The sequence below is a fragment of the Meriones unguiculatus genome, chromosome 3, assembly GCF_030254825.1.
Source record: "Meriones unguiculatus strain TT.TT164.6M chromosome 3, Bangor_MerUng_6.1, whole genome shotgun sequence".
NCBI classification, from domain to species: domain Eukaryota; kingdom Metazoa; phylum Chordata; class Mammalia; order Rodentia; family Muridae; genus Meriones; species Meriones unguiculatus.
The window spans coordinates 5,953,367-5,968,277 of NC_083351.1; the positions used below are offsets into that span (position 1 = coordinate 5,953,367).

General features: G+C 53.8%; 1 protein-coding gene across 10 annotated transcripts in view; it reads left to right on the plus strand.

Annotated features, from left to right (window-relative positions):
* Positions 1 to 14,342, plus strand: part of H6pd (hexose-6-phosphate dehydrogenase/glucose 1-dehydrogenase) — a 28,449-nt gene extending 14,107 nt beyond the window's left edge. For all 10 annotated transcript variants that reach the window (XM_060379026.1, XM_060379031.1, XM_060379032.1 and 7 more), the window contains 2 exons: positions 7,044 to 7,313; positions 8,497 to 14,342. In XM_060379026.1, coding sequence (XP_060235009.1) covers positions 7,044 to 7,313; positions 8,497 to 9,860 — 1,634 coding nt within the window. In that variant the 3' untranslated portion in view covers positions 9,861 to 14,342. The remainder of the gene's footprint in view (positions 1 to 7,043; positions 7,314 to 8,496) is intronic.
* Positions 14,343 to 14,911: the final 569 nt, after the last annotated feature.

A 14,911-nucleotide genomic window follows, 5' to 3' on the forward strand; every position in this document is an offset into this window, starting at 1 on the left:
GCTGAGCTGCAGATCTGGCAGTGAGAGCGTGGATCTGGTGGGCACCCAGAGCATCTACACCCCTTTCTGCTGTCTGGGCTTGGTCCGTTCCTGCTGTCTGGACTTGGTCCGTTCCTGCCAAACCGGGAGACAGGCTCTCACTCCTTCTCCCTGGGGTTCGTCCCTTTGCTCACTGCGGGCCGGGGAAGATCCCCACATGTGTGGTGTCAGCTGTGATCCTCTGTCCTCCACAGTCTGCCTCTCCCCTGCCCGTCTCCTTCATGTATTGCATACCCTCTGTGGCTTCTTTGCAAGGTCTCCGTGGAGACAGGGGCCCAGGCAGACTACAGTGAAGGTGCCCTTGAAGGTTACAGAATGGAAGCCAGAGGAACAGGCAGAAAGCTGGGTGGATGCCTGGGCAGCTGGACCTGCCGAGGCCAGCCTGCAGCAGTGAGAGCACGGGCCTGAGCAGCAGCTCTCCGGATGGGCAGGGGTAGCTCCAAGGCTGCTGTGGCAGGTAGATCTGACTGCTTCTGCACCTCCAGCAATGCACTCTCCCACTCAGGGGGAGGACAGGCAGCAGGCTCCCTTCCTGTCTCCAGGCCCTACGCCTTGTAGGAGATAGGGGCTGTTTTCTAGGACTGACCACAGTCTGAGCTTGCTTTCTTTTAAAAACTGTTTTGTTTCATTTTGTTTTGTTTGAGACAGTGTCGCACAGTGTAGCCTAGGCTGGCCTGCATCTTACAACATAGTTCAGGCTGGCCTTGAACTCATAGAAATCCTCCTGCCTCAGGCTCCCAAGTACTGGGATTATAGACGTGAGCTACCACTTCCTTCTTCTAGTGTCTGTCTTGTTGCAGCTGGCCAGCAGGACTGTGCTCTTCTGGGATTTGGGTCTTTCTCGTCTAGGCCCAGAGCAGCCAAGAATGGGAAATTGTGCTACTGAAGCCCGCAGGACCCTCAAGCCCTGTAGGAGGCCGCTGTCATGGCCACGTTGGCCTTGGAATGAGCACCCCTGAGTGCTGGGAGGGCAAGTCTTGGCCTAGGGAGAGGCCTACAGAAGCTCCAGGCACAGTCCTCCTCTCCCACCTGCTTGACAGGAGCCAAGCTCTGCCCAGGTGCTAACATCTGGGTGCTGGTGGTGGGCTTAGATGAGTGCCACTCCTGTTGGCCTCAGTGTGGGCTGAATGTTTTCAAGGCTGAACTCTGAGCCCCCCAGTCTGAATTTTAAGCAAAAAGACTAAGATCCCAAATAGTTTCCTGTTTATTGCTCCCCTACCCCACCAGTGCTCTCCTCCTACCTAGAGGGGGAAACTGAACTATACCCTGCATTCTGGGAGGGGAGGAGCAGTTATCTAGGCCTGCTTTGCGGCAGCTGTGGGGAAGGGCCTTTTGAACTGCAAGGTCACTGGCCCTTTCTCTCCCACCCCCATCCAGCTTCCTCCACAGCTTCTGCTGCAGCCCTTGGCTTTGGCTCGTGGCGCCTGCTGCAGAGGCTGCTGCAGAGGCTGGGGGCACACTGGGGGAGGGAGGAAGAAGCCATCCTTCAGGCAAGCAGCGACCCTGCAGTGTCTGACCCGAGTTCTCCCCACCCTGGGTCGTCAGTGGGGTCTCCTGGCACAGCAGCATGGGCTATGAAAGTGACCTTGGCCGGGTCTTCTGCTGCAGTGAAGCAGTAACTCCAAATGGCTGTGCAGACAGGGCAATCGGGTCCTTAATGACAGAGGTTCAGTAGTCTGTTCTGGGGTTTGAGTCCAGCCTCTGGGTGATCAGAACCTAAACTTGTAGCCATTGTATTCCCCATCCTCTCAGTGCCCAGGCCCCCAGGAAGGCTTCCTTCACTGCCTCGTACTCACAGAACTCTCTACCAACCCAGTTTCCCTCTGCACAGAAACCTTTGTTTGGAGGGTGAGGGAGAGGGGGACACGCCACTCTCTGGGGACTCTGCGGAAAGGAGCATAGTGCATGCTCACCCCTGAGAGCTAGAGTGACTGCCCAGTGCCTCTCACCAAGGGACCAAACGGTTTCAGGTGGCACCAGCTGTCCTGCCTTCCGTCCGCCTATGTGACATAAGGTGCTGGGCACTTGCTCAGCAGAGCAGTGTCCCTTCCAAACCATCTGCTGTGCTGTCTGCAGGCTGAGCTGGAGCGGCTACAGAGAGGGAGGGGGAAGGAGAGGAGAGAGACCCAGCCAGCAGTCATTGTCTCTCCTCAGCTCTCACCTTGCTTACTTGGTGATCCTGGGAGGCAGTAGGAAGGGCAGCTGGCTTTTAGTTTTTTCCTCTTTGTTTTGTTAAACTATTCTGAGAACCCAGCTCTCCCACAGCACAGAAGCATGGGGAACACACAGAAGCATGGGGAACCCAGCTCTCCCACAGCACAGAAGCATGGGGAACGGTCGCCGGCTCAGGTGACCCTCGATTCAGCAGTTCAGCGTCTGCAATGTGAGCAGCCACAGTAGTGTTCTCTGGGTGATTTTCTGCGTTAAATTAGATAACATCCATGGTGTGCTTGATGAATAGAGATGTTCTCTGAGTTCAGAAGGAGAGGGATGATCTTAAAATGTCTGTTCCAACCGATGTTGGCTTAGCATGCGGCAACCTCTAATCGGTCTATGATACTCTTCATCCTTCCCTAGTCAACCTCCATCTCCATCTCCACACATTGACAATCTGCATGATATATTTTTAACAGCTCTGTACTTTTGTTCAGTTCTATTTATATCACAGAATGTGCAGTATAAATTCTATAACAAGGCATTTTGGCTGGGTTTTTTTGTTATTTTAAGTAGTGCTTTCTGATTTTTTTTTTTTAGATCAAATTCACATTCTGTAAATTTATCATTTAAAGTTCATGACTCAGCATGGTTTAGTATTTTTGAAATATTGTGTAGCTACTCTCTGCGTCCAGAACACTTATGATCATGAACGTTTTTCCCTTGTAGTGTATTTCTACAGTGGAGTCACTGGGCCACAGATGCTGAGCAGTTTCCAGCCGCCTTCCATCCTTAGACAGGCAGGATGGTGGGGCAAGGCCATGGGCCACCCTGAACCCCACAGTTAGGAACCAAGTTCAAGGGGTCTTTCTTCTAGTTGGCCAAACTGCTTGCACTTCCTCTTTCCAATACTGTGGATTTTAGTTTGCAACCTTTGACCTAAAGGAGAAAAAAGTCAGTTGGCGACAGCTGGCAGTTCCTGGACGAAGTCCCCATACTGCCCACCCTACCGCCCAGCTGCTGAGCCCTGTGCAGAGCCTCTTTCTCTTATGCATGTGGCTCAGGCCACAGCCCTGGTCCTTTATAGCTGACCAGGTTGGGAGCAGAACCCATAAATCCATGGGCTGTGCTAAACACAGGCACACCCCTGGAGCTTGGAAAGAAGGAATAAAGGAAGCTCTCCTCTACTCAGCAGGTAGCAACCCCCAGGTGCACAATCTCTCCAAAATCAAGAAGCAGGTGGATAAAAATAGGGAAAGGGCCACTCGGGATTTAGGAAGTTAATGAATAGTAAGCAGAGAGCGGCTTTTAAGGACTATGCTGCTCTCTCTCCACCAAAATTTCATCTGCGCTTTCAGCTGTGACTGCCTTCTCTTTGCTTAAATTTGCTCTAATTCATTGATTTTCTATCAGGTATGGGTTTTCATGTTTGAGCATCTCTGAAGCTGGATTTGCCGTCAGGTGCCGGGTTGAGCCAACAGCCAGCTTCTTCCTGAGGCTATAGTTAGTTGGGTTTGAATCTCGGCTCGGTGTAATGGAGTCATTGTCCTTCGTTGTGCCTCCAGTGACCTTTTAGGGACTCCCGGTGTCATGTCAGCGTTCTCAAGAGTCAGCAGATTTTAAATGGACACCGTCATGGGGTCCCTGGACTTTTCTCATGAAATGCCTACTACTTTTTCAAAGTTTGTTTTTGTTTTGTGTGTATGAGTGTCTTGTTTGAACGTATGTCTGTGCACCGCAGGAGTGCCTGGTGTCCGTGGGAGTAAGAAGAGAGTGTCTGGTCCCCTGGAACTGGAGTGAGCCACCATGTGGGTGCTGGGAACTGAACCCTGGTCTTCTGCAAGAGCAACAAATCCTGAGCCGTCTCTTGCTCAGATTCAGTAAGACAGAACCTTACTATGTAGCCTCGGCTGTCCTGAAACTCACTCTGTAGACCAGGCTGGCCTCAAACCTATAGGGATCTGCCAGCTTTTGCCTTCCAGATTCTGGGATTAAAGACATGCACCACTATACCTGGCTCTGTTTTTATTTTTAGTTGTGTGTGTGTGTGTGTGTTTGTACATGTGAGTACAATGTCTGTGGAGTCCAGGGGGCTTCAGATCCTCTGGAGCTTGGTGTTACAGGGAGTTGAGTGTGCTCGGAACTGAACTTGGCTCTTCTAGAAGAATGGCAAGATCTCCATCTCTCTAGCTCCCCCACCTGCCTTTTAAAATTTCATTCTGTCCAAGTAGTCTCTGTGCCTGTCCAGCAGGGCCGGTTCCAAAGACTCAGGGTGTCTGCTCAGAGCAGATGCGCTCAGCCTCACAAACCTCAGCTGGAACCGCCTCCCATTTATCTGTTTAGATTCAACATTAACTAGATTCCAGGTAAAACAGTGCTTAGAAAATACATGCGAGGTGAATATAACTATGTAATAAGAAACACAAACAGTTTTTAATTTAAATTCGCATTTTTTTCCTTCCTGGGAATGAGCCCAGAGCCTCAAGCATGACAAATAAACATTCTACCACTGCAGCACCAAACTCTTTCCCGTTCTTTGGAAAACCCTTAGTGCACTCATTTATTTGTTATTTGTGTGCATGGCGTGCGCATGTAGGTACATGCGTGTTCTCATGGGGAGTCAGGTGTCTTCCTCAATCATTCTCCACGTTATTTGTCCTGAGTTAGGGTCTCCATGTAGCCAGCCAGATATTACTAGGGCTCCTTCTGCGTCCTAGGTGCTGCAGGCACAGGTGGGCATACACACCCCCAGCTTCTTACACGGGTGTTGGCAGTCTGAACTCAGACCCTCTTGTGTGCATGACAAGTGCATTGCTGACTGAGCCATCCCTCCGTCTTAGCTAGCGCTCGGTTCTCTTTACTGTTGTCATGTGTATGTGTCTATAGGTTTCAGTGAGGAGCCACACACTATACATAACTTTCTGTTTGCCTGTCCATTTTTTGTGGTGCTGAGGTTGGAGCCCAGGATCGCATGCGTGCTAGGCAAGGGTGTGCCGCCCAGCTCCACCCAGCCCCACCCAGCCAGCCTCCTTCTCACCTCTTCAGTCTGCCTCCCTTTGCCAGAAGAGGGTGTCAGATCCCCTGGAGCTAGAGTTACAGGCAGTTGTGAGCTGACTGATGTAGGTGTCAGGACCCGAACTCTGATTCTCTGTGAGAGCAGCAAGTGCTGTTAACTACTGATGCATCTCATTGGCCCCATATAAGTTCCTGCTTGATCAGAGCAACACTGTCTCCTTGTGCCAGGATGTGTGTGCATTCATTCCTTCTGCTGTCTACTGAATGGCAGTGACAGTGCCCTAGACAACAGTTCTGTGCCCACCACAGGCCTCAGGTGCAGACATGAAAAGGTCAGCATCAAGCGGGCAGGAGAACGCAGGCCTGCAGTGCAGAAGGCCAGAGCTCCTGGGTGCTCAGAGTAGACAGGGATTAGCTGCACGGCAGCACCCATGGCAGAGCATTTGGTAAGTGATGGCTCTTTGTGCCATGCTGTCAGGTTTGCTGTGTGACTGAGGAGGTGACTGGACAGGGTGTTTGTAGCCTGTGACGAGGGCAGGACACATCTGAGTCCTGTGCTGTGATGCTTGTGTCTGTGTTGAAGTCAGGGGTCCTGAGGGCTCACACGCCTCAGTCCTGGCCCCGGTCACATGCCTCGGTGTAGAACAGGGGTAAGCAGGTGCTGGCTATGGGGGCCTTCGTGGTACAAGAATGACATATGTCAGGTGCTAGTGTTAATGCAGGTCACAGGCGGCAAGCTTTGGGCTTGGTGTCCCAGGCACGACCCCTTACCTTCACACGCCCACTTACCAGCCAGCCAGCTCCACCTGGATGTTTTCAACACATGTGCCAAATGCATGGTTTCCTTTTGGCCATTTGTTCCCTGCCTGTCCCCTCACCTCTGAGTGTTTCCACTGGCTGTCCTGTTGCATAGGCCCGCTTTGAGGATCTGCCCTTGCTCCCTCCTTTTGCTCACACTGTCCTCTTCTGCTGCCAAATCTAGTCAACTCCAGGCTGAAAAGACTAGCTCCTCGGTCGCTGCTCTGGCCATCTCTTCCTGCCCCCACAGCCTCACCACATAGCCATCCAGCGCCCTGCTCTTAGTGTGGCGTGGGCCTGCCCCTCTGTGGCCTCCGTGGCCTTTCTTCAAGCCCAGAGCACTGTGCCTCTAGCTTGTCCCACAGGACCTCGGCTCCCCGTCAGCCTCGTCTCCATCACTCCTTGGTTCTCTCTGCCCAGTCCCAGCAGGCTCAGTCTCTCCTCCCTCAGGGCTGTGCAATTGAGGGCCCTTCATCTGAAATGCCTCTGGTCTGAGAGGAGCCTTCCACGGCTTCTGACACAACTCCCAGTTTTATTTCATTTTTCTCCTTCCACCTTCCTCTCCTTCCTGTGTTTCATTGGACCTTGGCTGAGTGTACTCTTGCACTGGGTCATGGGTGGTGTTTTTAGCTCTGTTTAGCGGCAGGATATACAAACCAGTCAGCTAAGTAGCATTAGGAAGTGGCTGTCAGGGCCAGCGCCTGATCCTCTCCAGACTGGCCTGCCCTTCCCTCGCCCTGACCAGGTTGCTGCTCCTGCTGGCCAGTGCTCAGGGAGGGAGGGCAGGGCTAGGAGGCTGACCCAAAACCACAGATGTTTCTGCCTAGCCCTGAGACGAGAACCTTCCCGAGCAGGTCCTGAACACACCCTGTGGGATAATCTCTTCCCTTAGAGTAGTTCTTGATGAAGGGAGGTTGCCCCGTCTGTCCCTTTCCTGTCTCATGCTGAGTGCTGTGGCACACGTTGTCATGGGTTTTCTGGATGGAGGAATGAAGATGCCTGGACAGGGACCCTCTGACAGCCGCCCTGTCGCTCAGGTCGTGCCAGTTTCTATGAGGAGTACGGCGTCATCCGGGACACCCTGCAGAACCACCTGACGGAGATCCTCACGCTGGTGGCCATGGAGCTGCCCCACAACGCCAGCAGCTCGGCCGCTGTGCTGCAGCAGAAGCTGCAGGTCTTCCGGGCTCTGCGGGGGCTGCAGAAGAGCAGCTCTGTCCTGGGCCAGTACCAGGCCTACAGCGGGCAGGTGCGCCAGGAGCTGCAGAAGCCAGACAGCTTCCAGAGCCTGACGCCGACCTTCGCAGGTAGGCCCAGAGCGGCACTGGCGGCTCTTGGATCCAGGGCCCTTTAAAGTGCAGTAGCTAAGACTCCAGGGAGTCTTCAGGGAGCACCCAGTGCATGCTGATCACCACCCCTTAGGCCTCCTGCCAGTTGAAAGCTGCAGGTCACCGGGGCCGGAGAGATGGCTCAGCAGTTAGGAGCATTGGCTGCTCTTCCGGAGGACACGAGTTCAATTCCCAGCACTCGAATGGCAGCTTACAACTGTCTGACTCCAGTTCCAGGGGCTCTGACACCCTCAATCAGACATACATGCAGTCAAAACACCAGTGTACATCAAATAAAAATTAAATCAAATTAAAAAGCAACAGGTCACCTGCTTCACCCTCAGTTCAGTCCCAGAAAAGCTCCTGAGGGCTTGCCTGTGGGGCTCAGATAGGCGCTGCCTTCCATAACCGGGTACAGACCTCTGTCCAGCCACAGCCAAGGAAAGTTACTGTGGACAGACGCCACATGGGCCAGCATTTAGCTGCTAGTGCTACCTGGAAAGTTCCAGAACCCTCTGGGGAGAGAGGTTGGCTCTTGGCAGTTAGAGACCATGGCCATGAGACAGCCCCTGCATCTGGAGCCCATTGGATGTGCCAGGCAGTATGTGTACCTCATCTCAGCCCTCACATACCCGCGGGCAACGGCAGTTACTGTCTTCGCAGGCGAGGACACAGAGGCAAGGTGAAAAGGCAGGCTTGAATCCGTGTGCAGAATGTCAGTGCCCGGCTTCTATGACTGCGGCATGCACACATATGCACACATTACCCTCTCTCCACGGACTCTTTCACCTGCTCCCCACCCACCTAGCCTGCACTCAGGCGTGACCTTGTTTAGGTACCCTGGGGGCTTCACACAAAGAGCTGCCCGTCCTCAGGACACTGCCCTTACCCACCAAGACCCAACATGCCTCCCACCCCCTTTGCCTCACCAGAGAGCCTTCCATGGCAGGCACAAGCCTAGTTAGATCGGGTCTGTCAGAAGGACCTCAGGGTGTTCGTGTTTGGCTATAGAATTAGCCCCTCAGGCTGTCTCCACCCCTGCCTGAGAAGAAGAGGCAGCTGAAGGCGCCTGACAGGGGCCTGGCAGGGGCCCTGGCGCAGGGTAGACTGCGCGGCCGGCTCTCAGGCTGTGGTGTCACCGCCTGTTCTTGCCCCACCTCAGGTGTCCTTGTCCACATTGGCAGCCCGCGCTGGGAGGGTGTGCCATTCATCTTGGTGTCCGGCAAGGCCTTGGACGAGAGAGTGGGCTACGTTCGGGTCTTGTTTAAGAATCAGGCCTACTGCACCCAGAGCGAGGGACGCTGGGTGTCTGCGCAGAGCCGGTGCCTGCCCCAGCAGATTGTCTTCTACATTGGACATGGCGAGCTGGGCCACCCCGCCATCCTGGTCAGCAGGAACCTGTTCAAGCCTTCCCTGCCCTCTCAGAGCTGGAAGGAGGTGCAGGACCAGCCCGGGCTCCGCCTCTTTGGTCGTCCTCTGTCTGATTACTATGCCTATAGACCCGTGCGGGAGCAAGACGCCTACTCCACCCTCCTGTCTCACATCTTCCACTGCCGGAAGGAGTCCTTCATCACCACAGAGAACCTGCTGGCCTCCTGGGTCTTCTGGACCCCCCTACTGGACAGCCTGGCCCTCGAAGTTCCACGCGTCTACCCAGGCGGGGCAGAGAACGGCTGCCTGCTGGACTTCGAGTTCAGTGGTGGTCAGTTGTCCTTCTCCCAGCAGCAGCTGGAGGTGCTGATACCGGGGCTAGCGTCAGCCCCAAAGCCCAGCGACTTCCAGGTCCTCAGGGCCCAGTACAGACAGAGCCCGCTGATCACTGCCTGGCCGGAGGAGCTGATCTCTCAGCTGGCCAGTGACATCGAGGCCACTGCGGTGCAGGCGGTACGACGCTTTGGCAAGTTCCACCTGGCCCTGTCAGGCGGCTCGAGCCCCATAGCCCTCTTCCAGCAGCTGGCCACGGGGCATTACAGCTTCCCCTGGGCCCACACACACCTCTGGCTGGTTGATGAGCGCTGTGTCCCCCTCTCCGATCCAGAGTCCAACTTCCAGGGCCTCCAGGCTCACCTGCTGCAGCACGTCAGGGTGCCTTACTACAACATTCACCCCATGCCCGTGCACCTGCGCCAGCGCCTTTGCGCTGAGGAGGACCAGGGCGCCCAGGCCTACGCCAGCGAAATCTCCGCCCTGGTGGCCAGCAGCAGCTTTGACCTGGTTCTGCTGGGCATGGGCACCGATGGGCACACGGCTTCCCTGTTCCCGCAGTCACCCACTGGCCTGGATGGCGACGAGCTGGTGGTGCTGACGGAGAGCCCCTTGAGGCCACACCAGCGCATGAGCCTCAGCCTGCCCCTCATCAACCGAGCCAAGAAAGTAGCTGTCCTGGTCATGGGGAGGACAAAACGGGAGATCACCATGTTGGTCAGCCGTGTGGGCCATGAGCCCAAGAAGTGGCCCATCTCAGGGGTGCTGCCTCTCTCTGGGCAGCTGGTTTGGTACATGGATTATGAGGCCTTTCTGGGATGACAGGAGCATCCTGAGCTTAGTCACCCTCAGGCTTTCTGTCACCTACCCAGTTGTGCCCCAGCTGTCTGGAGCCTTGTGCCAGAGTCCAGAGAAGGGAGGACAAAACTCTGTCTCAGCTTCATGGTTCTGTGTAATTACAGTGCCTAAGCATGGAAACAGAACTCAGACCTCTGCTCTGAAAATGCCTCAAAGCCCAGACAGGAGAGGAACTAAGGCCCCTCACAGTCACACACCAGTGTCTACAACACAAAATAAGACAGGAGGAACGCTCCATGCTAAAGAACCAAAGTGGTGTGCAAGACTGCTCGGTGATCTTTGAACTGGCTTCTGTGGGAAGAGGGTGAAGAGTTAGTTGGTTAAAGAGAAGGCTGCAGAGACTGCTGGGGATTGTAGTGCCCTCGGTGCCAGGCAGGAAGAGCAGAAACGGTGCTGAGACTGCACTGGGCGGCCTGCCTGCTCTGGCATCCCTTCATCCCTCTGTACCTGCTCTGGGTTGGACATCTGCTGTCCTCTGCATTCCCCGTTACCCCTTAGCCTCTCCCTCTATACAGACACAGACACTGCCATGTCAAAAAGATTCCCCCAAATCTAAAGACCAGGGCTCCCTTTTTTCCCACTGAGAACTGTTCTGGTGTCGCTGGGCCACTGGCTCTGCTCCTGGGTGACTGCAGCTCACAGCCTCTTTCTAGGCCTCTGTGGCCAGTTCCCAGCACCAGGGCGGACTGCAGCTCGCTCTCCTCACACTACCTCTTGGAGCTTCAAGCCTCGTGGCTGATTTCCTCTGCCAGTGTCTCCAACCTCATGCCACCAACCGAGTACCACTGGGAACACTATAGGCAGCTCCTAACTTCAGCCTCCTCCAGGGCCTCAGAATTTAAATTTTTATTTTAAAAGAAAGCCAACAGCAGAAAGCAAGCTTTTCAGGGCATACGGTTTTCGTTTTGGCTTCCTGTTAAGTCATATGAACAAGGAAGGGTGCAGAAGGGTTAGGATGGCCCCTGCCTCGTGGTCACATTCTTTGTCAGTAACACAGTCTCGATGGCTTTCAGAATTTTCCCAGAGAGGGCCTTTTATCTGGTGAGGAGCATCAGAAAATCTTTCTCTGCTTTCCATTGATTGTACTTTCTCCCAGGCAGTTCATGAGAAAGAATTCTTGCTTTCAGTAGAGATGTGTGCACAGAGGGTAGCCTGAGCTGGAGTTCTGCATGAAAAGCACTCTTGTTGAAATTCTGCTTACTCTGGCCTCCAGCGACCCCGACTGACAGAACACCTCTATTCCAAGAGAGCTACACTGGGCATGATGAAAGCCCTGGGGTCCTTCCCTGGCCAGCTTTGCTCAAGGTCGGTGGCAGGTAGTTGCCGGTGAAGTTCCAGCTTTGGCCATGTGGGGGAGCCCACATGCCACCACTCACATTCCACACTGGAGGCAGGCTTAGTGCCAAACTTTGTGTCTCATGCTGTCTGCCTCTCTGGCTTCTTAGCCCCAGTGCCTTCTCATCTGTTCTTGAAGGACTCAGCCCTCAGCAGTTGCAACATCGGAGATGAAGGGGCCTTGCATGCCTTAGGGGAGAGGGTGAACAGGCTTTGTGTCAGGGTTGTGAATAAGAGTGCCCAGTGTGAGCTTAGAATGTTCTGTTCTTACCCAGAAGAGTGACTCGCCTCTATCTGTGGGGCGTGTGCACAGGGGAGGCCAGTGTGGGGAAATACTGAAGATTTCCTTTCCGGAAGCAGGCACTAATAAAAGACAAAGGAAAGGTTGGCGGGAGACATTGTCTTTCTGCATGCACACGTGTGCCCTTTTTCCTTCTGCCCCCGGGGTTGCTCATGTTCAGGACCACCAAGGCTGCTGCTGCTCAGACCTCCTGGACCATCATCCACGGCCAGCAGTGTGCTCTACCACACCAGCCAGTCACATACGTGTATAAATGTGTCTTGAGTCTCAGGGAAGGAGTTCTCAGCCTTAAGACCTGGGATACCCTGTTTTTTATTTTTCATTTTAAAAAAAAATGTTGCTTGCAAACCACATACGTTGAGTTGATAACAGTGTGAAGAACCCAGCCTTTGCCAGCTTCCTGCCTGTCAGGAAGTGGAGGTCTGAGGTTGGGAGGAGAAGGGCTCATGGCCAGGTCCCTGGGGAGAGGGGGACGTATGGCTACTTTGTATCTGGGACACAGCCTTTCCTCTCTGAAGTCCACTTCCACTTCAGGCTGCCCAGGGAAGTGAGGCCCCTGCAGCCGTGCTCAGCTCTGGGCTCGCAGGCTTTCATCCTGGGCTGGCCCACGCCCCGGCTGGGATCCCGCTAACCGCATCCTCTTCACTCTCCCTTGGAGAGAGGGACAAGAGTGATGAAACTGGAAGCAGAAGCCTGCACTGGCTTTGGTGGCTCTTGCGTGTCCCTGTGTCCTGACAGGCACGTGCTAAACACCATGCATAGGATCACCTTGTCCTGTTTGACAGCCCAGCATGCTGCATGCTGGGACCTCAGTAACTGATGATATGAAGCTGGAAAGATGTCCAGGGGCAGCCAGGAACTGCCTGTTACATTCTAGAGCCTATTCCCAGCAGCCTGTGGGGCCTGTTCTTTTTCAGGGGACCCAGGAGGGCCTCACATGGCAGATGCAGGTTCCCTGGCTGGCCCACAGTTCCACCATGGGAAGGACGTAGAGGTGTGTGAAAGGCAGGAGTCCTCCTCGGGGTGGCATGCTGCTCAGCATCTCCAGGCTTGTGAGGGCTTCTGGAGGCCGCAGGCTAGGTTTTGATCTCCAGTCCTTGGCAAATGTTCCTGCTAATTGCACCTTAAATGTTCCCATCTTGTTACCTTCTTGCGTTTATGATTTTTTAATTTATGTGCACGTTTTGCCTGCACGTGTGTCTGTTGAGGGTATCAGATCTTCTGGAACTGAGTCACAGTTGTGAGCCACCTTGTGGGTGCTGGGAATTGAACCCAGGTTCTCTGGAAGAGCAGCCAGTGCTCTTAACTGCTGAGGCATCTCCCTAGCCCCAAATTACTGCTTATTATTGTTCTATAGTCACTACTCTTTTCTCACTTTTGGTCCCAAAATTATCAGTGGACTCGGAGCTTCCTGCCGCTTGGACTGGTTTCTGAGACCTTTTCCCTCAGGGAGAGGCTTGCTCTTCCCAGGTCTCTTGTTGCTTAGTTTCCCTCTTTCCTCAATTCTGACCGAGAGCCAGGGCTGTGCGGTGGAAAAGGGAATGAAGAAACTTCAGAAAATCTTAGTGGGACTGCTTCTTGGAATTTAGTTTTCAGAAACTTTTTTTTTTTGTCTTTTGCTCTCCTACAAAGTGTGTGGCCCTACAGAGGGGCTCTGCTGGGGAGCCCAGCTGTATTTTTATCTTCAGCAGCTGTGGCTCCTACAGGCCTTTTTCCACTGGTAGAAACAGCACCAGGCAGCATTCCAGCATGAGGGAACCAGTCACAGGTGGTAGGAAAGGAGGGCCGAGTTGGTTGGCCGAAGTGGTTACCACCTGCCTGCTCTGAGAATGACTCTCCAGAGGAACCCGGATGGGGCTGCTGCTTTCCACTCTCTTCTTCCTGAACCCAGCTCTCCGGCAGCAGCTCTGCACCAGTGTCTCGGGCCTCAAGGTTGTGCTGTGGCCCAGGAACCTTGGCACTTAAAGATGTGCTCGTGGCTTGGTTTGGTAGCCCTTATCCATGGGGGGAAAGATTGCGCTTGGAAGTTAGTCAGAACCCAGCCTGAAATAGTTAATCGGGGTGCCTCGTGTTGTGTCTGGGCCCATTTTAATTGCAGTCATTGGGGATGCCCAGCAGAAGATGAGATCGGTTCGCTGCTGACTGGGCTCTGCCTAGGCTTAACCCTGAGCCCATCCGAAGCTGGCCCGAGCTTGGCAGCACAGTCTGCCGGTGCAGAAGATTCAATTGGTTGCATGCTTGTCCTTTGCTTCTCATGCTGCATCCCCTGGGGGTGGGAGAGGCTTTTCTGCCTCCTGCCCTTTCTACGCTGGAGCAGAACTGGCCTCTGGGTAGTGATTCCTTGCAAGGATGTGGCCCCTGAGAAGGAGAGCAGGAACCAAACCGTAATGTATTCCTGGAAGATGCACGAGGCAGATGTCTTCCAGGAACACCAAACCCTGCCGTCGGCGAGCTCCTCACACCCACTGCAGGCTCCTCACAGCTAGAGGTGGGTGAGAGGCGCCCGATGATCTTTCAGCTCCTAGCTGAGCAAGGTGTCAGTCCACCACTGCCACCAGCACGCGGTTTTCTGGCAAGGGCTCTGAGGATGCCTTGCTGGGTCTAGAAGCCACGGGGATGGGGATGGCTTGGAAGGTTTCTTCCCAGTCAGTCAACACTGGGAGCTTATTTGCAGGTCTCAGGGGATGTGCATGTCTGTGTGTGAGCATAAAAAGGATCTCAGGTTAATGACACTGTGTTTGTTCTTTGACCTCCAGGTCTGAGCTTTGTTAAAGCCCTGTGTTGCTTCAACGGCAGGTGTTTTAAAGGAAGTCTGTGTATGTTTCTTGTCTTTTTTTTGTTGAGTGGCAAATTCCTACATTTGCCAGACACTGTTGAGCCCATATGAACAGCTGGGAGTTTGCACTGAGAGTGTGGGTGTGCATAGACACTGAGTAGATCAGAGTGTGGGTGTACGTAGACAACCACATGTTAGAGTGTGTGCATGTCAGAGTGTGGGTGTGCATAGACATTGTGTGTGACAGAGTGATCTTTGCTTGGGCCCCAGAGAGGCCCAGATAGTCTGGTTATGATGCTTTATGGGAATGTAACTCAGAGCGTGTGCCTAACATGCACAAAGCCCTGGGCTCCATTCCAGGGCCACATAGACTGGGTACGGTGGAGCACACCTGTAATCCCAGCGCTTGGAAATGGAGGCAGGGGGCATCAGAAAATTAAGGCTATCCTTGGCTGCACAGCAGTGTCGAGCCAGCCTAGGACGGTTGAGACCCTGGTTGGTTTTGTTTTTAAGCATTGTGAATGTGAAAGGTAAAACTGTGAAATACCCATGTTTTTTTCCCTCTTGTCTCTGGGAGTCCCAATAGTTGGCTCTTCCTGGGTC